Here is a 26,792-nt window from a genome sequence, read left to right as displayed (position 1 = left end):
GCAGGTTCCATTTTGGAAGCCCTGGGCCTGTTCCTGTGTACAAGATGGGGGTGAGGTTGTTATCCCATACAGTGGAAGTGTATTGCTAACATTCCTGAAGCTGGAAGGAGGAGAGCTAGACAATTGAGCGAGGACAGAGGAGACAAGGTTCCTTTTGAAATTTAATTAGGTCCGGTTAATGAGACGAGCTGCTGATTAGTCTTCCTGTACCACTGTCATTTGTGGTCTGGGTGAAAAGTGGGACTGCAGTCTCTGTTGTTCAAGGTGAAAGGGATCTTTCAGGTGAGGTCAACAATTTGTCTTTCCCCTGCTCACTATTCAGTGCAGCTGTTGACAGCCAGGTGCAAAACGCTCACCCCTCTTTGTGCTTCTATTGTGCGAACTCCAGTCTAGAGTACCCTTCACGTGAGAAGCTTCGCTCTGCACAAAGGCTCTGTCTGAAGAACAGCCTGGAGAAGAAAGATGATTAGAGAACCCACTACAAACTGGTTCTGATAGTACTGGCCAACAGTCAACACCTCCTTAACCTGTATAAATGTGGGAGCCACAGTTCCTAATTCTCTCTGACCAAGCAAGGGAGGGCTCTGCAGCGTACTCTCAGGACATCTGTGTACCATGAACGTCAGTTCATCAAAATGCCTGGGGTAGCGGAAGTGACATCACATGTCATTTAAACTTTATTTTCACTCACACATGCATGCTTACACATACACACACATTCACACACTTGCTCTCAAATAAACACCCCCTCACCTGCAAGCACACACGCAACATGCATTTTTTACTCACCTCTGCTGCCAGGGAGAGTCTTATTCCAGTTAATTGTAATCAATTCTTTATTACACTAATAGTGAATAATAAAATATGATTCGCTATTAGTGTACTACAAAAATTGTCAGAAAACAAGGAAAGTGGAGCCCCAACTGACGTCCACAAGGACGAGCTGCCACAGTGTTCCTGGCACAGATTTTGCCACCTCTGAGGCCAGGGGTCTCAAAAGCAGTGCCAGGGGCCACAAGTGGCAATCCAGGGGTCGCAGCTGCCACCCCTGGTTGACCCCTTTAATTGACGTCCATGCTGTGTACCTAGAGCTGTTTGTTTGACAGCCATCTTCCCAGAGATGAGGGGACATGATCTGGAGTCTTGACTTGCTGATGAGCGGTTTCCCACCAGTTGCGGTGGAAGCAGGACGTTGTGACAAGCAGGCTCGCCGATTTTTAAAGGTTGGGAGTAAAAGTAAAAACACCCCCAAGAAAACCTACAGTGTGGCTGACAGCGCTTAAAGAAAAGAAGACAGCGTTGTCAAGATTCAGGCTGCCACAAGATATTGCAGGCTCTAACTGGTATCAGGACACCACTTGAAAAGGTGCAGGGAAGGACAGCCTGAACTTAAACATTGGGCGAAAAACCTATTGGCACAGCTAAACAACTGAATACAGGCGGTGCATATCGAAAGACGTACCTGTTTTAAGACACCATTGAACATGTGTCAACGTGACTTTTTAAAAAATTCTATGACTCCACTGACTATGATGCAAGTGGTCTAAAATCACAAAAGTTGAGAGGTGATAAAGTCGTCCTGAACACCCACAGAAGGACTTCAACCCCTACACTTAAAAAAGAAGAACAAAACTTTGGTTTTAAATTCTCGTCCGTCCTGAGGAAGGTGCTACTATTGTAACCTATGCACCGAAACGCGTCGACAGTGGGACTTTTTAAAGTATATGAAATGTATTTGTGTAGTATTTAATTTGCAATTTTGAAAGTACATGATTTGAACTGTGTGTGACTCTGAGATAGATACCGTAATACGGAATTGTTAGATAGCATATATAAGATTGTACCAGAGCACCCAATCAGAGTATATATTGAATGCAATTTTAAAATATGATTTTATTGAATACAAGTGTTTTCCTATGAAAAATAAATTTTGAGAGTAACAAAAAGTATATTCTAGTCTGGAGTAATAATATTTGTCCAGTGTCACAGTCAAAAATCAAAGGTTATTGATCTAAATGTGTAGGCCTCATGGTCACCAACTAAAAGAGTAATACACAGAAAGGAATCTTTTTTGATAAATAAAGAGCGGTTTCCCTGACCTGAAGCACCTAGAAGCCAAACTGCAAGAGAGAATGAGCCTGCCAACCCTGCAGGATGTGTGTGTCGGTCCAGGGAGTGCCAGAAGCAGCTAAACTCTGGTTCTAGGGGCTGTCATGCCAGGGAGGACTGAAAACAGCGATCTGCATGCCCCAGGAGGGTGAACACAGCCTTTCCAGAAGTTTGGTCCCAAGAGGGGGTCAGGGACCAATGGCAGATCTTGCCATCATGCAGTGAAGACCCAGTGGGGCTGATCACATCATTTGAATCAAGAGCTGTGTTGTGGTGCATGTCTGACATCGAGAACTTGAGCTGTACCATGGTGTTTATGGCCACCAATAACCAGCGTTGTGCCGTGGTGGTCATCTCCATTAACCCCTTCGCTGCTGGGGACATTCCGCTGCAGCGCTGGGGGGGGCAGGGGGGCAGCGCGGTGGGCCTGTGCTCATGACGGAGCCGCTCCGTCATGAGCCACAGTTGAGCTGTGCTCATGACGGAACGGTTCCGTCATGACTCCGCCCAGTTGCGTTGTCCCCCCGCACAGGCGGGGAAACAGCACCGCGTAGGCGGAGCGGCCGCCAACGGGCGTGTCATGACGGAACCGTTCCGTCATGAGCACACGGCAACCGTGGCTCATGACGGAACGGTTCCGTCATGAGCGGGGAAGGGGTTAAGAACCAAAGATCTGTGCAGTGGTGATTCTTGCCACCAAATTTGACATAGGATAATGTAGGATAATGTTTCTAACACGGCGACAAGGCTAACCCAACAGTAACCACTGCAGGGATTGAGGGTGAAATGGAGGTACAGTAAACTAATTATGTGGCCTTATAAAGGCTTACACAATATTAGGTGAGGGTCCAGTAGTTTCAGGGTCAATAGAAAGTAAACATTTTTGCTGTCCGGTACATATCCAGAATTGATGGCACCGGTGGAAAGTCAAGGGTTAATCGAAAGAAGTACTACTTTTATAACTCAAATGTGAAACAGCCAGAGTAAAGAACAGCTTTTTGGGCATATTGCGGGATTTCCTACACCCTATGGAGGAGAAGTGACAAAAGATCATCGTAATGCAAATTGTGAAATCACAGGTGAGGAACCCCAAATGAAACTGAGACGTTGATGAGCGGATGAGTGACTGGTCTGGCCAGTACATTGTTCAATGAGAGGTATCTGGGCTGACTATGTACTGCAGCCACCAAAATCAAACAACAGTGAAATTCCAGCAGGGTTTGTGTGGTTGAAATTCTCAGGCATGATTCTTAGGTCAGTGAGGCGGGAAAGACCATTATCTGGATTCATCAAGCCACAATGTATTGTAACATGCGTTACGACCTCACACCATTCATAAGGCACACATTCTCCATGCGTGATACTCATAAGCAGAATCACACAACATACATCCAGGAGGAATTGGAGATTTTCAGTTAGAAAAAAACAATATGGATTTTGATGGGGTATAGCGAGTCATCAGACCCTCTTCTATAAGTGGAAGTAAAAAAAAGACATATCCATGGTCACAGGAATTATGCGATTCTGCAGCTGCAGGTTTTTCGCATAATTAAGGATTTGCCACATAATCCATCATCTGCTGCCTAATCTGAATTTTTTAACAAAAAAAATAGTTTCTAGATCCAACGGATCAAAGTTACAAAAAATATTGTGGCGTGGGTTCCTGTACACCAGAAGGCTTTTTGCAAAGATTTTTAAAAAATTCTTTTTAGTAAATTGACAGGAAACATAACAGTTTGTACATTTTTCTGAGACACTTTGTCATTATTTATACATTTTTGTATTGCTGGGTATATCTCTTTTCACATCTAAACCTTTTGCTTTTTGTACTTTTTCTGTTACTATTACGGGGAATCATTATATGATTCATTCTCCTCTGCATCTCCACTCTCGGGCTCTGACACAAATTACCCCGATATACATTCCACATGTTCAAAATCTGCTCTCATTTTTTGGGGCACCCCCTACTGGTATATACCGTCTTCTCTGCCATCATACACAAATCGTGATCTCTCGCTTTTTGCAAAGATTGACTGGTCATCTTTCAGTTGCTAACTGCCATATTAGGGTGTTAAATTGGTGCCAATTCAGGTGAACTCATCTAAGACACTGTTACCAGGTGTAAAAATGACAAAATAATGAAGTAATACTATCACAAAATGCGCATTATGCCACATAACTTGCCTTTTTTTGCTGTATTTTTTAGTCAACCCTAATTTGGTCTTCTTCTGTTGCATAATTCCAGTGGCCCTGCTTTTACCTCTGACTTATCAATTACCTGTCCTAGCTGTTAGTAGCGCCTTACTGATGCAATGCATCAGTAATTACCATCTACTATGGCGGAGGGGCTCGTACTTTAGAAGTGCCCTATTGTTTGAAAAAGCCTTGTGCACTGCTGGAGGACAAACAAAAACACAAAGAGTGTTTCCAATGGACTCAAGGCTCTGAGTTCACTGGAGGAAAAACATGGTCAGGCACGAATGAAGTGGAGCGGGATGACACAGCTGTCTGCAGAGTGCAATGACTAACCATACTTCACGGATGTAAAGGGCCCGATTTCATGGAGGGGGAGAAAACCTGATCCACAACCCAATTACACGATTGAGCCCTGGGGTGGCTTGTGGTCAGACTATTCACTTGGTAACTCTCTGTGACTATAAGCGTTGACTTTATAACAAAAGAGGGAGGTGACCAGGAGTGATTAGGTCCAGCATACATGCTCCTTACTACATCTCATGATCCAACCGGAGTATTCTGTTCCTATTAAAGAGTGTGTATAGGTACGGGTTATGAGAGTGTGAATGTGCTCCAATAGGAGCAAGAGCCCTCACACACCCAAAGCGGCGTCATGCTTCATCACTGGGCAAGCTCCTTGTAGGGCCGGCGCTGCAATGCCCGACGGACTTCCGCGAAGGGGCTCTTTGACGGAGATCTTTTAACGAACTGCAGTTTGATGAAGTGAGGGTGTGTGGGCTAGTGATGTAGATTGGTGAATTTAGATATGAAAAAGAAAAAGTTAATTAAAATAGAGCAAATGAGATTCAGGGACAAGAGATTTTAATGAATGAGCTCACTTGTCTAGTTCAAATGCGGGTTCACTTTCTAAGGATACAATGGTGGAGAACCCTGACAGGCTTCATATAGATCGAAGAGTAAGTAACAGAGATTGCAAACTCTTTCAGTTAATGTTTCCAGCTGAGCCCTTTTGTGTTAGAAATATAGGACCATGCGGGGATGCGGACGCATTCTCATGTTGCGTTAGTCTAACACGCAATGCGTGGCGCGTGGCAGAGCTGCAAACCACTCCCTGGTGGATGTGAGGGATTCCTGAGGCCCCTACGGGCATTTCATTGTTAGTATCCTAAAGTAAATATCAACTGGCAGTGGCTTCAGTATGACAGGCAACTTTAATCCAGTTCTGGTTTTAACCGGCAGCATTATGCATGTGTGGCCTACAAGTCCCAGCATGCTCAGCACAGTTCACAGAGAACTCAGGGCGGATTTATGCTCCTCCGTGAACTGCGGCCAGCTGGCTCAAGCACCTATGTGTAAACAATGTTTAATAACCAATTATATCTAACAGGCTTTGAACACAACTGTTGCAAAGGCGCGATCTCAGTCCATACCCGCAACAACCGCGCCCCTCTTCCTCCGCCTCGCAGAGTTTCAGTAAACTACGTGTAAATTAAAACAATGGGGTGATTCATTTCGCAAATCTGGCCTGCAGTGGAAAAGGGAAAAACGAAAAAAACGAGAACAGGCAAGGCAGCCAAGTTTGGGGAAAGAAGGAAAGCTCTGGAAAGAAAGGCACATATCTGCAGATGTGCGGTAGAGCAGTATTTATAGTATCGTGAAGCGCAGAACACACACTGGCAGTCACACGTACAGAAAACGCGGCGGAGGCATCAAGGAAGACTGTGTGTTCTGGAAGATTCCAAGCTCGCCAAGGCAAAGCCAAGAAAACATAGGGACAAGGACCGAGTCATTCGCCCAAAAACACACAGTGAGCAAAGGGGCTGAGTCTATGACCTCCATCGGCTAAGGAAAGAAAAAGAGGCCCTTTTTCAAAGTCTGTTTTATTTTCTTGGCAAGGCCGGGTCCCAGCAGGCCTTGGCCCGCTTAAAGCAAACACTGCGAAGATAGCAACTCATCCAAGCGTCACTCATTAAGATGGCAGCCTCCACACCCCAAAACATCACGTAAGATAGCATGTAAACGCATCATAAACTCAAGTATTTCGACTTACACACTCTTGTGACATCACACAAACAAGCATTTGCAATGCAATAGGTCTCGCACGCATTTCCGAGGTTTGAGCTATTAGCACTGTAAATAGCATAAACTCTCGCAAATGCGAGACCTATTGCAGTGCAAATATTTTTTTGGGTAAAAGCGCCCATGCCGTGCTTTCACATTAATAGAGGCCACCCTCCTTTCTTTAGACAAGCCATGTCTAAAGAATGGTCTGAGGCCACCATGAAAGTAAAAGCTCGATACGGGGCACTTTTACAAAAAAAGCATTTAAAAGCGCCCCATGCCGCGGTTCCACTTAAATACCTGCCGTGGACCTTTCTTTAGACGAGGCTCGTCTGAAGAAAGGGGCGTGGCCTCTATTTACATGAAAGCGCAGCATAGAGCACTTCTAAACAAAACAAAAGGGAAAAATAATATGCGACTGCGTTCGGCGGCATAAATAAAAACAAAGGCCCGCCCACCACTGTGGCATGCTGTGCTAGTAAAAAAATAATAATAATAAAGTGCTAGGAGAGAGCGTGTCTTGCAGGCAAGTGAAAACCATTGAAAGACATAGTGCTTGGATGCTGTAATTAAAGCCTACTGAGTAACAAGACAAGTAAGAGGGCCAGTCCTTATGGGAGAGTACAAGATGAGACAAGGCAGAACTAAGGAGAGACTACTAAGATTATAGACCAATGAAAAGCCACAGTTTATAAAGGACAATGGCACAAGCCAATGAAAATTATGGGCAGAGAGTGGGCGGAGCTTCAAGTCCATACCTGAATACAGCATGCCTTGAAGAGCAGCGCATACGCTGCCCAGGCTCCACCTAAAAACGTGTCATTATGTCGAACATTAGACCGTATGCTGGCATACATTAAAACTTTATAGTCAATTTCTAGCAGTAAAAGATCACATATTAACTGAAAAACATCATAGTATCAAGAAATAAAAGGTCATAACCAAATACACTATACTGTCCCTTATTACTCCCTAAAAGACTCGGCATCACGAAAATAAGGTCACAAACCACCACAGATGCACCACGAGCAGTGACATAAAACATCCTTTGTCATTCACTAAACATGTTACACAGTCACACTCAAACTCTCAATTACCACTGTTTACATCACAACTGAAAAATATGATGCTTCACACAATAAACATTCAGCATGACTACTAAAATGTCAATGGTGAGGTGATATGTGATGTCACAAGTGATGTCTATGATGTCGCTTGGGATATCATCTGTGGCATCAAAGGTGGGATAATTAGCAGAGCAGTGGGGTGCCAGTACTCCCACGTTAAAAGTAACATACCCCTGCGGATAAATCCTGGAATTCCCTCTTTCTAATAATGAAGTGCAGAATTCATTCCCTCAAAGTATCTGCCCATTCACTGCACAGGCTCAAGGCAACACCCATAGGCTAAAATTAGCCAATGAGAGATCGGCAGTATAGGTCGCTCTCAAGCCCTCATTGGTCCTGAACATTTTTAACACAGGAGCTCATACACGCTAGTGCCCCAGGGCTGCAACATTTTATTGCTATGGGAGGAAAATTCTGATGCCACAATCATGTAATATTCTTTTTGGTTTCCTAGGCATTTCGGACTTCTGTTCAATGTTTATTGTGAGCTATGCTAAAGTCACATTAATCAATATAAAAACTGATTAAAATAAACGGTTACCAGTTGTTGTCAAATAATGAGAGGCCAATGGGGCAATAGTGTGTCCTACAACCCCAGAGTGACAGTCAGTGAGGACAATATACCAATGTTTTATTATCTACAAGCTGTGATGGAAAACTGATAGTATACCTGGAGTGCTGGACCTGCCTTCCATTAGGGTGCCCTATCAAGTAACAAGCAACGGCAAAGCCAATAGACCATTTAAAATCAATTGGCAAGCTAGAATGGTGGTTAACTTTTTTTATTTTGTACAGCAAGTACATGCCAAGAAAATAAAAATAATTTTAAAAAGCATACTGCTGCCTAAACGCAGCAGCCATATACTTGGAAATACACATATTGAAAAAAGTAACCATTCCATATAATTTTAACAGGACTCTACAGTGTTTCCTAGCAGGCAGGTGTTTTTAGAACAGGTATCAAAACAATTTAAAACTTTTTTTAATTTTAAAGCACATCACAGAAAAATATGATTTTTATTGGAGCAAGAAAAGGGTACTGTTTGTTTAGCCTTAATATAGCATGTACACATTTTTTAAACACACAAGGATGGCTAATTATTTTAAAACATAAAAATGGAAATAAAAAGCATTGACAAAGGAAAGTGCAACCAACCAGCCCTGACCCACTGCCACATGATGTATGCTGTAGAAGGCAGAAACAACACGGTGATGCCGGATGAACAGACAATTGGATGTCAAACACGCAAAAGCTGTTGGGAGAAATGCTTGCAATAAGCCTTACCACTGGCAATGACTAGGGATAGCATTCCAACCCATCGTTCTTTTGCGCGCCATGCCACCTCAGATTAGACCCAGCCATATGCAAAACAGTTCTGGCTCTGCTCCAATAGGAACAGTCAAATAGAGCTGCCAAGCCAGGTCTTTCCTGAACTGGAATACAAGCAACCCAAGAACGGGTTCTCCCTGATTTGGACTCTTTAGTCAGGTGTAGCCTGGTTCCAGTGGCAAAGTGAGTAAGGTACGCACGTCCTGGGATAGCCTTGACCACTTCTGGTGGTACATGACACACACAAAAAGTGATGGGTGGATGCTTGTAATAAGTCTAGCCACTTCCACTCACTCGGCGTAGCATTCCAACACCTTGTTCTTTTGCCCACCATCCCGAATCAGATTGGACCCAGCCGGTTCAAGGAGGACCATGCCTGGTAGTTCGGCCTGGACTGTTCCCATGAGTAGCCTGGCGGGCAAAGGAACAGGTCAGGATGAATGTATATTACTAGATCTGCGTGTGTGGGGACTGGTACTAGGACACACTAGTATTTTATGTCCACCATCACTGAAATAGCCTGGATTTTGCAGATTTGGATAGAGGTGCATCAGCAGACTGAAATATGGGCTTTAGAAGGACTGACAGCAGTGGCTCGTCCGTAATGGCTCAAAGCCCGCAGTTAAAAAATAAAATGATAAATAACAATTTTATTATAAATTTTTTTTAAGTGACTAGCTGACCCTGTGAGGCATGCATGTGTAGGGAGGGGCGGAGCCATGCCATGACAAGTAAGATGAGTGATGGGCACTGTAAGGGCACATGTCGGCTTGGCTGGCCGTCTTAGGATGGCCAAACCAACATGCACACTTTGGTTTCTCCAACCCAGCTGTATTCCACAGCCGGGTGGAGAAACCGCACAGACTCCCTGTGCCTAAGCGAGCGTCATACCAGCCAGCTCAGGCCAATCCTGGCACGGCTCTCATGCTTAGTAATAGCATGAGAGCAGCGTCCAAACTGGATGGGGAGTCTGTGATGGTGTCCCAGGGACTGCCAGGAGCAGGTGAGCAAAGTAGCACTGAGGCATGAGGCAGCATCAGGTAAGGTTTTTTCATTGTTTCTTTTAATCCCCCTCCCCAGCTGCCCCGCCACTGTATATTGGCAGCAGCTGCAACAGAGGACTGAGCTACCTCAACAGAGCTGTGTGCAGAGGCCACTTACAATATGCTTTAATTGATCACAAACAATCAAACCCCCCCAAATTATTTTTATTAAAAAGTTCAAAAACAATAACTGATATCCAGAGAAACTGGAAGAGAGGGCTTGAGTTCCATTCCCCTTAGAAAGGCGGATGCCCCTTCCAGATGGAACATTCTTCGGACCAGCCCTGGCACCAGACTGTGCCCTGCTTCCCTTTCACCAGCTCAATCCCTTGGTGGTTTGCATGTAGTTGAGCTGCCGGAACTGCGGCCAACATATTTTGTTGAGTCAAACAAAACAAATATTCTAAACAAAAAAATGTTGGCGACTGGCAGAAAGTTGCAGACACTATATTCTGCCGCCTGCCTGGACTCTGTCCACAGGGGAGGAGGTGGGGTAGAGGGGCAGCAGCAAAAGGACAAGCATTAGCAAAGCCAGCTGGTCTTGCCTTTGGCACCTGTTGTCTTTGCCACTGGCTTTAGTTATGCTGCACACACAGTGCTTTAAATGGAAATATAGAAGTGCAGGTACTCACTATTTAGAGTACCTGTTTTCTCCGCAGAAGTTACGGTATTCTCCCATTAAATGTATTGCATCAGTGCTGAGAAGTGCAGGTACTCGAAGTGCAGGTACTCTCTCTTTCAAATTAAAGAAGTGCACATACTCAATACCGGACAGTACTTGCCAATTTAAAGCACTTCTGCACAGCATTCCTGAAGCTGTACAGCCCAGCTAAAAAGCACGCCTGGCTGCGTCATTGTGTAGGTACATGCACCAAGTAAGCACACACCAACAAAATGACACAATTATTATTTTTTTTTTTACAGATCTGATTGGGATCTTCAAACACGTGACAGTGAGAGAATGATTAACCAAAATAACAAGGTGGGAATCACATCAGCCTTTTCAGTAGCATGAGGCACAGAAAATCCTCGCACATCATTCATTCAACACCATAAAGTGTGCACCATCCATTCCAGTACCATGAACAACAGAACATTAATCACCCCAATAATGACAGGGAAAGCAACAACTTCTCTAATAACACGGCGCAGAAAACACCAAGAACCCGAACAAAATGACAAAGAGAATGCAAAGTACTCCAGTAAAATCACTGACAAAAGAAGGACTACTTCAACCACATGGAAAACAGGACATTAGTAACAAATAAATGACTGACAATATAGATCCACTCCGATACCCTAAGATACAGCATCAACCACTCACTTGATATATCAAAGAGACACTAAACTCCAGTAACATGACAGAAAGAACATCAACTAGGACAGTAATATAAGAAAGAGAAAATCCGATCAGGAAAACCTCCATCAACTAGGCAACCTGGTGCAGAGAACCTAAATCAATTCAATAAATACAGTGACAATCTTCACTATAGCTCTACCAAAGAATGCTGGAGTTGGGCATTTTTGTCTTGCCTTGTAATGTGACATCTAGAAATGCAAGCATCATCCCAATAGGGTGAGAACCACAAACACCGTTCTTTAGATAAAAAGCAATAACCTTCTCGAATAAGAAAGCCACAGCTCCCTTACCCAAATGCTGAAAGAGAGTGCGATAGTCCTCCCAATAATTTTAACAAAACCCATACTGTGCCAGAAAGAACTGTAATCACCACACTACTGAATCAGAGGAAATTTAATGCAAACAGCATTATGCTGAAAAATTACCTTGGTTACTCCCTACCGAAATAAGTGATCAAAGATGCACTGTCGGCCATCTTGGAATAGATTATTTACACTTGAAACAAAAACGGCCAGGCATTTTATATTTTCAAATGTCATTTTGTTTTCAAGAATGGTTCTCAAAGTGTGCACAGTTAAGCACTTTAACTACTTGAAACTGTCAGAATTACTTTATAGCCTACTATATAGTTTACTACATGTCAGAAGTTGATTTAAACCAGGAAATCACACAGTCACCTGCCGAGGAAAACTCTACACAAGGGGTAGTATCTTACCACCCATTCTGCTATGAGTGGCGGAAGGCAGGAGGGCCAAACTCTTTTTCTCCAGCACCACCACTGTCCGCATAGTGGCGCTGTCCATGGGGATGAGGGGGCAGGAAAAGTTAATAGGTCCTACAGAGCCACACCCGCCCAACCACCACCAGTTCTGTACAGAACCAGCAGAGGCACACACAGGACCTGTTATGTTCCTGTTTTCCCCAAATGTGGGACCATTGAGACCCTAGTTAGGAGCAAAGACCACTTATGGCCTGAGGAAACCATGAGATTTCCATCAGAATTAAATATTCGATCAGGCTTTCCCTTCAATTTGTACATCAAATTAATTGTGTGGTGCCCTCACACTCCACCCCTTCCGCTAAGTTGGGCAGCCAATAGTGCCTGGTTGCCATTAGCCACGGGAATGCCAGCAGTGCTCCTGGAGGCTGCAATACGCAAGTGTGTTAAAATAGGCCTCATGCGCCCACTTTACCCTTACAGCTGGTAAGGCAGGAGAACTCTCTATAATTCTGCTTAATTGGTCCCGAGCACCATTTTAAAGGAAAATACTGCCACCTCATTGGTCGATATTCCAGAGCCAGGGGATGGAAGAGCCACCAATAACAAGCTCACAGAATCTGTGTGCTCCTGTAGTGGTTTATTTCCCCAGGCGGTGTAAGGCCCAGCAAGCACCACCGTGACAGAACAATATTTTCCATAATGCAGGCTATCAACATCATTGATATTTAGGCTTCTCATAATCAAACACAAGTGGCTTTAAAAGTACAGCTCTGAGGCAATATTCTTTCAGTTCTTATTTCAAATTTGTTAATCAATTCCTCCATATTCCAAGAGTTTGATCCCCCAGGACAAAAGCATGTTCATCATCTCCTTATACTATTGTGACTAACTTTTGTCTATAATATAACGTGAGATGCAACAAAAAATGTAAAACACATACAAAAAGTGAGACATCATTCTCCCATGTGCATCAGCAGTGGGGCCCTTACCTCGGCTCACGCGCTGCTTGGCCCCTGACAGGATCCCAGGGGTATCGATGAGACTGATGCTTTCCAGTACTCGGTTAGGCAGGTGGGCACACTGGAAGCTACAAAAGATGGCACAGAAAGGTGGTTACTTGTAGGGTTTCCATCAATGGCCTCAGGCATGTGCCTATGTTTTTTCGATTTGTACATTATCGCAATAATCGTTGACCACCATGAATCTGGACACATGTATATGTGTAGCCATGTTTTACTATACATACTGGTTACATGTGGGAGGACCACATTGGGGTAGCTAGGGCCATGGTGACAGATCTTTATACCTTTTATTGAACATTGCATGGTATTAAGCATGGCATGGATCCCCTCTGAGCTGTGCATTGTAAAGCGGACTTTCAGTGTTGCTCACATTTATTGTCTGGTGTGATTGATTGTGAGTGAGAGGCAACAGGCAATCCAAGAAGCACAAATCCTGAAGACAGTGAGAATATCTTGTAAGTTTGACAAAAGAGCTTCTAGCAAGGGTCCTTAAGCAGGAAGACCATGAGGTAGGGCAACTAGAAGCCGCTCTCTCTTCCCCAGGACCAGGGAGACCGCAGGTAACACCAGTATTGGAAATGGAAGCTTACACGCCGGGCCAGCTTTAGGGCAGTGCGACTGGTGAGGCTGCACTGGGTGCTGATCTGGGGAGGGGGTGCTGACCTCGGGGGGGGGGGGGGCGCTGTGTTTAGAATAACTTACAATTTAAAAACACCTTCAGCAGAGTTCCTTGTGCGTCCAGTTTTCAGGCAGCTTTAAAAATGTCAAGATATTTCTTGTGAATAATGTTTCTGCTAGAGAGAGAGATCAGAGTTTGGTCTAGGGGCAGTTTTGACTCGCCATAACGTAGCGGAGAGGGTTAATATGCCTGCTGCAAATAACAAGTACCGTGCAGATCACAGATCGTATTTTATGTGGATAGCTTAGTGGATTACTGCTTTTGTGACAGAGATCCCTGATATAGAACTGCGACTGTTAAGAACTGTCATCAAAGAGCTGCATGTAAACTGCATACAATAGGTTAGGACATTCTGTCCCCCCCCCCCCCCAGTCTTTCATTATCTACTCCTAATGTTGCTGAAAATAATTTGTTTGTTTAGGTAGATGCACATTCTTATTAGTAAAGATAGCCTTTACTAGTGTTTTAAAATAAATGAAATGTATGTGAGAGAGGGGCTATGGAGAGACGAGGGGCACTTTTGCTTGGTGGTCGTGAAGGAATTCGAGGAGGTCATCATGGGGGAGAAGAGGGTGGGGGGAAGGGGGCAAAAATGATTTTTGCACCAGGCTCAAACAGCTCTAAAGCCAGTCCTACTCACATGGGTTTCTTTGTCCTTCTTCTTTAAATGTGGCGAGGAGTTTCACTCGGCCTCACTACATGCTTCTGCATGTTGAGGCTGCATGGTTACTTTTCTACAGGCCCATAATGACTCTGACCGCCATGTTTTGGCCCATCTGCAGCAGTCCTAAGGGTTGTGTGTAGAGGCCCGGGGAAAGGAAACTGGCATATTACAACCAAGGATTGGTCATGGCCAGTGTGGCTAGTGCTCAGAGCAGTAATGAGATCTTCACGTATCTGGCTTGTCCACGGGGAACCTCCACATGACAGAGTTTCAGGCCAGTCACATGAAATAAATATACATACACTGACTGTATTTTAAAGACATGTACATAGTATATAGTAATCCTTAAAACCTGGCATGGACCGACTTATCGTGGACTAACAATGGACAATGTTGAGCTACAAAGATCCCTAGGATTTTGACCTGGAGCTTGATAAGATTTCCCAAAAACCAAAGGGCATTGTAAAAACAGGGTGAGACATTTCAAAGGTGGTGAAGCACAGAGGATGGTGATCTCTGTTTCAGAGGGATAGACCCGAGGCCAGCTCAGCGCATGCAGAACTCAACAGCCCTCCCAAGGCAGTGATGCTGAGGGCAGATCTGTCAACACTTAGGCTAATTCTGCATCATCAGCATATTTCATCAGCATATTCGTGTAAATTCAGCCCCGGGTCCCTACTCATTTGGAGAAGCTACCCAAAATTCGCCTCCGAGAACCTATGAGACCCTCGATACACCCTGCAGCTACGAAGCCACAAATAACAAATAATACTCGTCTGTTCTACAGTGCTCATTTACCCATGTGGTTTCTTAGTACTATCTAACAGAAGTTTTCTGTTACCCTACTTAGTGGTACTCATTTGATCATCTTCAGGAGGATGAAACACTGAGTGGACACACGAGATTCCGAAACCGTGACTAGGCCTGTAAGAAATTTAAATGAGGCCAGCTGCTGATAAAAGAGACACTATGCTGCCCATGGTTGTCCTATCTGATGAAGGTATCTGGGTCGCCGAGCAGCACAGCACAGAGCCAGTCAGGGCTAAGGAAGTATCTGATATAACCCTTTGTTGCAGCCAGGGCTGCACCACTCATTAATTCAGCGTTAATTTGTTCAGTAGTTTCATATCTTTAAATCATTGCCACTGTTCATCAGGTGGTCCTTTCTCGACTCTTCTGCGCATGCTGAAACATGTCAGGACACTACGCGAATCGCATTATTCAGGTTTTCTCGGAAGGAACACAACAGTGGGGACTTGGGTCGAGACAAACAGCAGAGGTAAGAAAAACCAACCATCAGTGAACTCTCTCCCTGGCGTCTGTCTCCAAGCTTGCAAGGTGTGTGGGCTCACGCTTGGTCTGCAGATGCACTCCCTGTTGGCCGCTATATTTATGAAAATATGTGTTGCACAAAATGGACCATGTCCAAGGCCAACATTGTATCTATTGCACAGGGTGTGGTGGAACATTTCCCAACAATAATAGAGTGTGTACTCTGTCAACGGGGCAGATAGAACAAGCATTTGCAATGCTATAGGTCTCGCATATACGAGAGTTTGAGCTATTGGAAATGCATTGCAAATGTGCGACCTATTGCATTACAAATTACTAGCGCCCATGCGGCGCTTTCACATTCATGGAGGCCGCACCCCTCTCTTTAGACAGGCTACGTCTAAAGAAAGGGGCATGACCGACAAAGTGAAAACGCGGTATGGGGCACTTTGACAAAAAAAAAAATCTGTTTGTCAAGTTGACAAACAGATTTTTTTTTGTAAAAGTGCCCATCCCTCGCTTTCACTTTAATGTTGGCCACGCCCCTTTCTTTAGATGCAGCTTGTCTAAAGAAAGGGGCGGTGGCCTTCATGAATATGAAAGTGCCGCATGGGAGCTGGTAATTAAACAAAACAACAACAAAAATAAGTAAGCGCGCCTGCTATACTTAAAGCGGACCGCACTACTAAAATAAAGACAGGGCGGCGTGCTGCGACATACTGGATGGTATAGGGGCAAATCATTAAACAAAATAGTGCTAAGAGCCAAGACAAAGCAGAACGCGTAATAAGACAAGTATACGGTCCAGTCGTTATATGAGGTAACAAATGCAGACAAGGCTGTACCAAGGAGAGACTAACAAGCTTAATAATGACTCAGAAGCCAGCGTTTGAGAAAGACAATGACACAAGCCAATGAAAAATATGGGCGGAGCTTCTAAGCCATGCTCTAATACTGCATGCCTCGCAGCAGAGCATGCGCTGCCAAGGCTTGACCTAAAAAGGAGCTTCCATTTTTGTGGTGCGTGACTGGGAGAGAATTTACCATCATAGGGTGCGTGTGTACCACATTTTAAGTGAGGGGTTCTTCCAGAACTGTGTCCTGCAAACCTCTTAAATTTTGAGCCAGGCTGATTGTAAGGTGCACCATTGTTTTTGTACTGGAAACTAGCCAAGATGTTGTTTAGTCTCTTCGGGTAGTAGCTTGCCTGACTGGTCCACTTGTCTGAAAGGATTGGACAATAATGAAACACAATGGGAACATTCAGGCGTTTCATGTTTTTGTGAATCTATGCTCCTATCCATGGAAATGTTAATCCAATATAGACCAAGTCTATATACAGGCACCTATTGCCTTAAATGGCGGGTATTACTTATACACTGCCTCAAACCCCTATGTGGCTCTTTGTATTTATTACAATTCCTCACCTCAAGTATTTTGGGTTTCAGTGGTTTGATGTGTCAAGGGGCAAGATGAGACTGCACTTAACTGTAGGACATATACTTGTGCATGGAGGTGGTGTTGAGCCGTTGTTGTGCAGTAACAGGAACGTTAGTGGCGAACACTAATTTGCAAGGCCAATCACGGATGAGGTCTGTGTTAAGACTGGGAGCTCAAGGGGAATGTGCTGAGTAAGGGAGGACGGTGAGACTTCAGCATTTGGAGTGATGGAGTCCCCAGTAGATTGGTCTGCGGTGGGGGACTGAGGTTCAAAAGAAAGAGGTCTGTGTTGTTGGCGCCAAGTTCAATGGAGTCTCAGTCTCAGCAGTAAAAGGTGTTTTCAAAGGCTCTAGTTCAGCAGTTTAAAGGTAAATGTTGTGTTTGTCAATCTACGCAACAGGTGGTGTGTGTTTGGGCAGCATCATTTGCACCAAAAAGAAGTCTGTGTTGGGGCTGTCAGGGTCAGGAGTAAGAGGGTTCTGTTGGAAATCTCAGAAGAAAGAAATCTGAGAACGGAGAGAGAGTCCTGTATTACAAGTACTAACTTCAGCATCAAGAGGTCTGTGTTGGGAGTCACAGGGAAAGAGCCCTGTATTACAAGTACCAAGCTCAGCAGCAAGAGGTCTATGTTTGGAGTCACTGGGCAGAGAGTCCTGTATTGCAAGTATGAAGCTCAGCAGCAGGAGGTCTGGGGTGTGAGTCACTAGAGAGTGAGTCCTGTATTGCAAGTACCAGCTCAGCAGTAAGAGGTCTGTGTTGGGAGTCACTGTAAAAAGAGTCCTGTGTTGCAAGTACCAAGCTCAGCAGCAAGAGGTCTGTGTTGGGAGTCACTGGAGAAAGAGTCCTGTATTAGAAGTACCAAGCTCAGCAGTAAGAGGTCTATGTTGGGAGTCACTGAAAAAAAGATTCCTGTATTGCAAGTACCAAGCTCAGCAGCAAGAGGTCTGTGTTGGGAATCACTGGAGAAAGAATCCTGTATTAGAAGTACCAAGCTCAGCAGTAAGAGGTCTGTGTTGGGAGTCACTGAAAAAAGAGTCCTGTGTTGCAAGTACCAAGCTTAGCAGCAAGAGGTCTGTGTTGGGAGTCACTGAAAAAAGAGTCCTGTATTGCAAGTACCAAGCTCAGCAGCAAGAGGTCTGTGTTGGGAGTCACTGGAAAAAAAGTCCTCTATTCCAATTAGTAAGCTCAGCAGTAAGAGGCCTGTGTTGGGATTCACTGGAGAAAGAGTCCTGTATTAGAAGTACCAAGCTGAGCAGCAGGAGGTCTGTATTTGGAGTCACTGGAGAGAGTGTCTTGTATTAGAAGTACCAAGCTCAGCAGCAAGAGGTTTGTGTTGAGAGTCACAGAAAAAAGAGTTCTGTATTGCAAGTACCAAGCTCAGCAGCAAGAGGTCTGTAATGGGAGTCACTGAAAAAAAGAGTCCTCTATTCCAATTAGTAAACTCAGCAGTAAGAGGCCTGTATTGGGATTCACTGGAGAAAGAGTCCTATATTAGAAGTACCAAGCTGAGAAGCAGGGAGTCTGTGTTGGGAGTCACTGGAGAGAGTGTCTTGTATGAGAAGTATCAAGCTCAGCAGTAAGAGGTCTGTGTTGGGAGTCACTGGAGCAAGAGTTATGTATTAGAAGTATCACGCTCAGCGGTAAGAGGTCTGTGTTGGGAGTCACTGGAGCAAGAGTTATGTATTAGAAGTATCAAGCTCAGTAGCAAGAGGTCTGTGTTGGGAGTCACTGAAAAAAGTCCTTTATTCCAATTAGTAAGCTCAGCAGTAAGAGGCCTGTGTTGAGATTCACTGGAGAAAGAATCCTGTATTAGAAGTACCAAGCTCAGCAGTAAGAGGTCTGTGTTGGGAGTCACTGAAAAAAGAGTCCTGTGTTGCAAGTACCAAGCTTAGCAGCAAGAGGTCTGTGTTGGGAGTCACTGAAAAAAGAGTCCTGTATTGCAAGTACCAAGCTCAGCAGCAAGAGGTCTGTGTTGGGAGTCACTGGAAAAAAAGTCCTCTATTCCAATTAGTAAGCTCAGCAGTAAGAGGCCTGTGTTGGGATTCACTGGAGAAAGAGTCCTGTATTAGAAGTACCAAGCTGAGCAGCAGGAGGTCTGTATTTGGAGTCACTGGAGAGAGTGTCTTGTATTAGAAGTACCAAGCTCAGCAGCAAGAGGTTTGTGTTGAGAGTCACAGAAAAAAGAGTTCTGTATTGCAAGTACCAAGCTCAGCAGCAAGAGGTCTGTAATGGGAGTCACTGAAAAAAAGAGTCCTCTATTCCAATTAGTAAACTCAGCAGTAAGAGGCCTGTATTGGGATTCACTGGAGAAAGAGTCCTATATTAGAAGTACCAAGCTGAGAAGCAGGGAGTCTGTGTTGGGAGTCACTGGAGAGAGTGTCTTGTATGAGAAGTATCAAGCTCAGCAGTAAGAGGTCTGTGTTGGGAGTCACTGGAGCAAGAGTTATGTATTAGAAGTATCACGCTCAGCGGTAAGAGGTCTGTGTTGGGAGTCACTGGAGCAAGAGTTATGTATTAGAAGTATCAAGCTCAGTAGCAAGAGGTCTGTGTTGGGAGTCACTGAAAAAAGTCCTTTATTCCAATTAGTAAGCTCAGCAGTAAGAGGCCTGTGTTGAGATTCACTGGAGAAAGAGTCCTGTATTAGAAGTACCAAGTTCAGCAGCAGGAGGTCTGTATTGGGAGTCACTGGAGAGAGTGTCTTGTATTAGAAGTATCAAGCTCAGCAGTAAGAGGTCTGTGTTGGGAGTCACTGGAGCAAGAGTTACGCATTAGAAGTATCAAGCTCAGCAGCAAGAGGTCTGTGTTGGGAGTCACTGAAAAAAAGTGTTCTATTCCAATTAGTAAGCTCAGCAGAAAGAGGCCTGTGTTGAGATTCATTGGAGAAAGTGTCTTGTATTAGAAGTATCAAGCTCAGCAGCTGGAGATCTGTGTTGAGATTCACTGGAGAAAGAGTCCTGTATTAGAAGTACCAAGCTCAGCAGCAGGAGGTCTGTGTTGGGAGTCACTGGAGAGAGTGTCTTGTATTAGAAGTACCAAGCTCAGCAGCAAGAGGTCTGTGTTGGGAGTCACTGGAGAGAGTGTCTTGTATTAGAAGTACCAAGCTCAGCAGCAGAAGGTCTGTATTGGGAGTCACTGGAGAGAGTGTCTTGTATTAGAAGTATCAAGCTCAGCAGCAGGAGGTCTGTGTTGGGAGTCCCTGGAGAGAGTGTATTGTATTAGAAGTATTAAGCTCAGCAGAAGGAGGTCTGTGGTGGGAGTCATGGGAGAAAGAGTCCTGTTTGCAAGTACCAAGCTCAGCAGCAAGAGTTCTGTGTTGGGAGTCACTGAAAAAAAGAGTCCTGTATGGCAAGTACCAAGCTCAGTAACAAGAGGTCTGTGTTCGGAGTCACTGGAGAAAGTGTCCAGTATTGCAAATATCAAAAGCTCCGCAGTAGCAAGTCTGGGTTGGGAGTCACTGGAGTGAGAGTCCTGCATTGGAAGTATCAAGCCCAGCAGCAAGAGGTCTGTGTTGGGAGTGAGTGGAGAAACAGTATTGTATTGCAAGTACCAAGCTCAGCAGCAAGAGGTACGTGTTGGGAGTCACTGAAAAAAAGCAAGAGGTACGTGTTGGGAGTCACTGAAAAAAGAGTCATGTATTGCAAGTACCAAGCTCAGCAGCAAGAGGTCTGTGTTGGGAGTCACTGAAAAAAGAGTCCTTTATTGCAAGTACCAAGCTCAGGAGCAAGAGGTCTGTGTTCGGAGTCACTGGAGGAAGAGTCCTGTATTCCAATTAGTAAGCTCAGCCGTAAGAGGCCTGTGTTGGGATTCACTGGAGAAAGAAGCCTGTATTAAGTATCAAGCTCAGCAGTAAGAGGTCTGTGTTGGGAGTCACTGGAAAGAGAGTCCTGTATTGCAAATATCAAGCTCAGCAGTAGCAAGTCTGTGTTGGGAGTCACTGGAGAAAGAGTCCTGTATTAGAAGCATCACGCTCAGCGGTGAGAGGTCTGTGTCGAGAACTACGGCCTCAGCAGTAGCAGCCTGTTTAGGGGCCTCAGGTTCACCCCAAAAAAGGTTTGGGTCAGCGGAGGTGTGTGCCAGTATTTCCCCATCAGGGTTGGGGTGGTATCAGACACCAGACCCCCTGGGATGGCAGTATCGTCACCATAAGCTCTTGGTTAGGCCACTCAGGATTAGCCGTAAGAGGTCGATGTTAGGAGTCTGAATTTGTTATTTGCATCAAATTGTTTATTTAAGTAATTGTTATTTGCACGAATGTGGTCATTTTAGTATTTGTAACTTTATACTGTTTATACTTTGTATCATTTTTTTACCTCTACTGAGGTTATGAATGAAATAAACAGAAATTGAATTCAGTCCGGGACTGTGTGAAGTCCTTCGTCAGCAGTAACATGCCTGTGCTGGTCACCTCGAACTCGGCAGGAAAAGCTTTAAGGACGGAGTCTGAGGCGCAGAACTAAGGGCTAGATTTATCAAACGTTGATGCACCTCAACGCAGCAAGACAACTTCCTGCACTTCATCAAATGAAGAGGGTAGGAATTCACCATATCTATCAAGATAAGGTGCATTCCTGCTCTCTCCTTGCGTTGGCGCACTCAGTGCAGCCTAGCGCCAACGCAGGCACCATTGCATCAAAGTGCCAGCATTGCAGGCAGGATTGTTTCTGTGCAGGAAGGGACACCTTCCTGCACACAAACAATCCTTAGAAAGAGGAAACAACGAGGAGAAATAAAGGTATTTCTCCTTGTTGCCCCTCTATCGGGAAAACAAGGCATTTTGACGCATTCCCAGGTTTAACGGTCTTGATGCATCTGGAAATGGACTACAATCCATGGGTAGATGCATGGAAACACCCACTCTCCACCCAATGAACGCCTTCCCAGGGCAGAGCAACGCAAGGCAGCGACTTGCCCTGCCTTGCATTACTCCAGATGTAACAAGCATCGCAGGGCCACGCGGGGTGACCTTGCGTTGCTTGGTAAATCTGACCTAAGGATTGCGTTGCCCTTGCGACACTATTCTATACGCAAGGGCAATGAAATCCAATGATAAATCTGGCCCTCAGAGTCCTGCTCAGGTAGCCTCCAGCTCAGCAGTAAGAGTGTGTGTTGGATCGGTGCCGATAGTGGCGGAATGGTACCGAACATCAAGGGGCACGCAATGAGCAGCATCAGGCCCATGTTGGCAATCGCAGTTTCAGGAGTCGGAGGTCTGGGAGTCTAAGGAGCAGCATGTCTGTGTTGGGGCTATGGGTGAGCAGCAGTTTGTCTGCACAAGGAGGCTGTAAGTGGTCTGCGAGGAGAACCCCAGGTTCAGCAGTCAGAGCTTGGATCTGGGGCGAGGGTGTGGGCATCAAACAACAGAGCCTCGGTGTCTGTGCAATTTCTTCTGACGTAAAGCACATTACTCATCCAACAATGTTTAAGGAAATGAATTTTGAAACAAACATGCGCGCCCAAAAACATCCTCAGGGACTCCATATCCACTGTATGTGAACTTACTTTACGTCAGCAAACTGCAGAGCCGATAAGTGAGGTTGAGAAAGAAGAGGGGAAGATGTTGAGGAGGCCAAATAATGGGTGGAGGGGGGAAGGAGACACAGAATGAGGGGGGAGTAATAGGGTTGAGACAAGAAACGCTGAAGACACTTTTAGCCATTGGAACATTTAGAACTATGAGAACAAAGGTAAGGAACAAGGAATGACAAATGGAAAGAAAGGAAAGCAGAACAAACGGGGGAAGAAAACACAGAGGGAGCTAAGAAGAAAGGAAAGAATTGGTAGTGGGGTAACGAAATAATGAATGAAAAGGAAGCACAGGGGAAATAAAACAGAAAATGGGGTGAAGAAATAAGGAAAAGAAAAATAATTGGATGCCGGAAAGAAAGTAGGAAAACGAGAGATAAAATAAATGTAGTGGTGATATGGAAGAAGGGAGGAAGTAACAGAAAGAGAGGAGAAACTGAACTAAGGCAGAAAGGAAACAGTGAAAAGAATAAGAGAATGGAGGAAAGAATAGGAAAAACTGAAGAAAGTGATAAAGTATTGGGTAAAAAAATAAACTAGAGGACTAAAGTAAAAAGACAATGAAAAAACCGATAACAATAAGGAGACAGGGAGACACAGAGAGAGATCCATGTTACATCTGTCTTTCCTAAAAACACAAAGGCTGATGAAGGGGCAGTTTCCAAAAAGTGACCTATCAGTGTGATCTACTACGTGCAACAGCGGTATGATTAAAACTGGCATCAGGTAGGCTGACAGGAGAGGTGCCACGGCCAGCTGCTGGAAACACGCAGAGGGTGCCACTGAACTAGCTGCACATGGTCCGCACGCCCTGGCAGCAATGTCAAGAGAAGCACCTTATGCAGGCAACAGCCACACCCTACCACAAAACATTCTGTGCATGAGGCCCAGGCTGCCACCTGGTCTAACGCAGGGCCCAGGAACATTACACCTCTGCAACCAGGGCTTTAAGTGGGATGAAAAAACTGGGGGGGGGGGGGGCGTGACCAGTGGAATTAAGGGCGTGGCTTAAAACACACCCTAAAAATCTGTACTGAGCATAGTGTGCCACCCGACTGGTACTTTGCTGCTTCTGTCCATTCAGCCACATATATAATACACCAAGTAACATTACACGAACAAATTGGCAACACATATGACTTCGTTGTATATAATATTGAAAATGGTTCTCTTTGTGGGCGAGGTTGCGGTGTAAGGCTACAGCTACCGATTTCGAGCCTTAGAAAGCAGGTTCGAGCCTAGCATCCGCTCAACATTCTGTGTTAAAAAGGTGAGAAAATGTGTAATGTAACTGGTGCTCATGTTTCCATAAAACTGGGAAACGAGTCACGTTACATCAAAAACAGTGAGGGGTGCTACTATTGCAGAGATAAGTTTTTTTCCCCTCCACGAGGGTAAAAATGGAAGCACGATAGGGACCCCGTTTCGGCACATGCTTTTAAGAACTGCCGGTGCTGAGCACCGGCAAGACCCTGCCCGCTTAAAGCCCTGCCTGCAACAGCAACTCGTGTGAATGCCTAGAAGAAAACTGGAGGTCAGTCCCTGCTTCCATGGCAGCGCGCGCAGAGGATTTCTCATACCAGGGAAATCTGTGCATACTGACACTTTTCTGGAGCAGGGGCACTGCACAATTGTCAGCCCTTCAGCTCAGTTTGGCCAAGGTGCAGCACTGTATATGGCAATAATATGCACTGAAAACGTCCTCTTAACGCAGGCTCGGCCACACCGCTGAAAGCTCCAATCACTCTGTGCTCGAGCCCCGGGGGTTTTCCTTGTGTCTGAGATCACCACTCCAGCCGGCCAGTGCATGTTGGTTTGGAGCAAGAAAGCGGTCTCAGGCACAAATAAGCCACTACAAGAGGACCCACGTGGCACGGACCAGCCAGACCTAATTCCGGAAGCTAAACACTGTCACATACAATGACATCAATATGTGCAAAAAAGGGTGGGTTGCAGATGTGGCGAAAGGGGGCTGAACCCCGTGTCACTCTGAGCAAACCACTTCACTTCCATGTGCATCAGTGCCTTAGAAGAGGCCGTGCTTAGACGCACAATAACCCCAATATTACGCATTATGGAATATACTTGTCATACAGTGTTTAAGGGACCTAGCATGTGAAAGTATCTGCTCTGTAAAGAAACTGTCTGTGTTCTTTGTGGGGTAGACCCAACCTCAAGGACTCTGTACTGCGGATCCTCCCTCTGGCATGAAGTTTACCATCGACTCCACTCGAGGCTGCTTAATATATACAATATACATGGCCAGGCACACCAACGTAACTTGCGAGTCAGGGATCCTGGGTTCTAATCCCAGCTTTGGTGAACCAACACTGTGTGATCCATGGCAGATCGTTTACCTTGCTACGTTATCTTTTCTACCATAACTTTAAGCGTTTAGAAATAGGGTATTTACAAAGCACAGGTGATGATCTCACCGTCCACGCTAGATAGGGGAAGTAATCAAAGGTAATCGGTGCTATACGTGGGTGACACTGAGGAGTGGCAGCACCTTCCTGCTAGAAACAAGTGATTTTCCCTCTGCCTTGAATCCCCTCTGGGTGATTTTTATGGGTCTGGTCCTTCTGAGCAGCTTACACTCAAGACCCTCAGTGACTGAAGCCCTTTCAAGATGCTTTTTGTCACAGCTCTGCTGGGAAGGGCTCCAAATTCACTCAGGTGCCACAGTAAGAAACTTCCATGTTGCTGTAGCATAAATGTCACCAGGCAAGTACATTTATCTGAAGAATATTTATGATGGACATCATTCAAGTTGACCTGCTTGCAACCCTGTTGTAGATACCCCTGATGCAAACCTTTTGAGTTGGGGCAACTATAGTATATCTTTTCTCTCGGACACCAGCCTCCAGAACTAAACCCATGATGCCACACAGTCCTGCTAACAACCGTGGTCCACCTTTGGTGGTAAGAGAGCTGGCAGCATCTGCAGTCTACCACTATTAGAGCTCTGAGGCAAGAGATAGGGAAGGAACCCAGACCTACCGGTTCAAAAAGGTGTTGCCAAACGGGTTGAGCTTGCGGAAGGGCTTCTTGGGATCTACAATGAGTGCGTTGCCCGGCACAACGCCTTCGGTCTCACCATGCATGACCGCGATGAAGGAGTCAGTGGTGGGCTCAGGCCCGATGCGAGCCCCGGGGATGTCCTGCTCCAGGAGGTACTTGATGAAGGTGGTCTTGCCGGTGGAGTACTGGCCCACCACCAGCACCATGGGCTTGTTATCAAAGTCGGCATCCTCCAGGGCGGGGGAGTGGAAGTCGTGGAAGCGGTAGAACTCTTCCACGGGCAACAGCTTCTTCTTGTAGAGGTCTTTGAGCCCTTCGGTGACCGTGTGGATCACCTCGGGGACCTTCTTGTTCTTCTCGTTCTTCCCCATCCAGCTGAACATGTTGGCTGCTTTCTAGCACCTGGATCCAAAAATCTGGGGAGAGACCTCTAGAGAGAAAAGAACCTGCAACAGCCTGCTTGCTGTCTGGGCAGATCTTGAGCATAAAAAAATGTTCTGGAGGACTTCTCTTCCCCTCTTGCCTCAGGAAAGAATTTCCTTAAAAAGGCTGTAAAGTTCGGAACGTTTTCTCTATGTACAAAATAGAAAACGTGGCAAAGCTGCCCTGGTGTGCAAGAGGTTTTGGTCTTGAGAGAACTTGCAGAAACGAAAGGCTTCTCGGCGTCTGCGGGGGGAGCGCCACGCGCGCGCGGAGTCCTGTCCTCACTTGTGGAAAGACGCTGCCCAAGTCTGGAAAGCCAGCAATATCGTCAAGGAACACCCAGCTCCTTGGGTGGGGCAAGCACATTACACAGGGCTAGAGGGGCTGCAGAAATCGGCATAAATGCGGACAGGACCTGCCTCCAAACATCTCCCCTCCCACCACAGTCCTGTAAATACAAGAGAATGGAAATTGCTACTTTTTTTCTTTTCTAAAGAATGTCATTTTAATCTTTACCCGATAGCACTCTCTAGCGGCGAAATTGTGCTGTCGCGCTTAGATTCAAACTTTTTGATATAATTTGAAGACAGGACATTTATCGTGGAGCCCGTGTTTTTAAAACTACGCCTATCTTTCTAACTTCCAAATACCTGGGATGTCTGGCTACTCTTCCTCGGTTCAATTCTTTGAGGTTTTCTATAGCGCAAGCCTGGCCCAAGAGTGCGCGGCGTGCATTCCGCATAACACAAATCACAAAACAATCAATTTCCATCTGGAAAAACAAAAGGGAAAAAAGAAAGG

At 45.3% G+C, this 26,792-nt stretch overlaps 1 protein-coding gene across 1 annotated transcript in view; it reads right to left on the bottom strand.

Moving 5' to 3' along the window:
- EHD2 (EH domain containing 2) overlaps window positions 1–26,301 on the bottom strand; it is a 187,457-nt gene extending 161,156 nt beyond the window's left edge. The window contains exons 1-2 of the mRNA XM_085625270.1: window positions 25,548–26,301; window positions 12,937–13,034 (exon numbers count right to left, since the gene is read on the bottom strand). Coding sequence (XP_085481396.1) covers window positions 12,937–13,034; window positions 25,548–25,951 — 502 coding nt within the window. The 5' untranslated portion in view covers window positions 25,952–26,301. The remainder of the gene's footprint in view (window positions 1–12,936; window positions 13,035–25,547) is intronic.
- Between the last annotated feature and the right edge of the window lie 491 nt (window positions 26,302–26,792).

Source organism: Triturus cristatus, chromosome 9 (assembly GCF_964204655.1).
Source record: "Triturus cristatus chromosome 9, aTriCri1.1, whole genome shotgun sequence".
Taxonomy (NCBI): Eukaryota; Metazoa; Chordata; class Amphibia; order Caudata; family Salamandridae; genus Triturus; species Triturus cristatus.
Note: the sequence above shows the minus strand (reverse complement) of the source record. Positions and strands in the feature narration are given on the sequence as shown.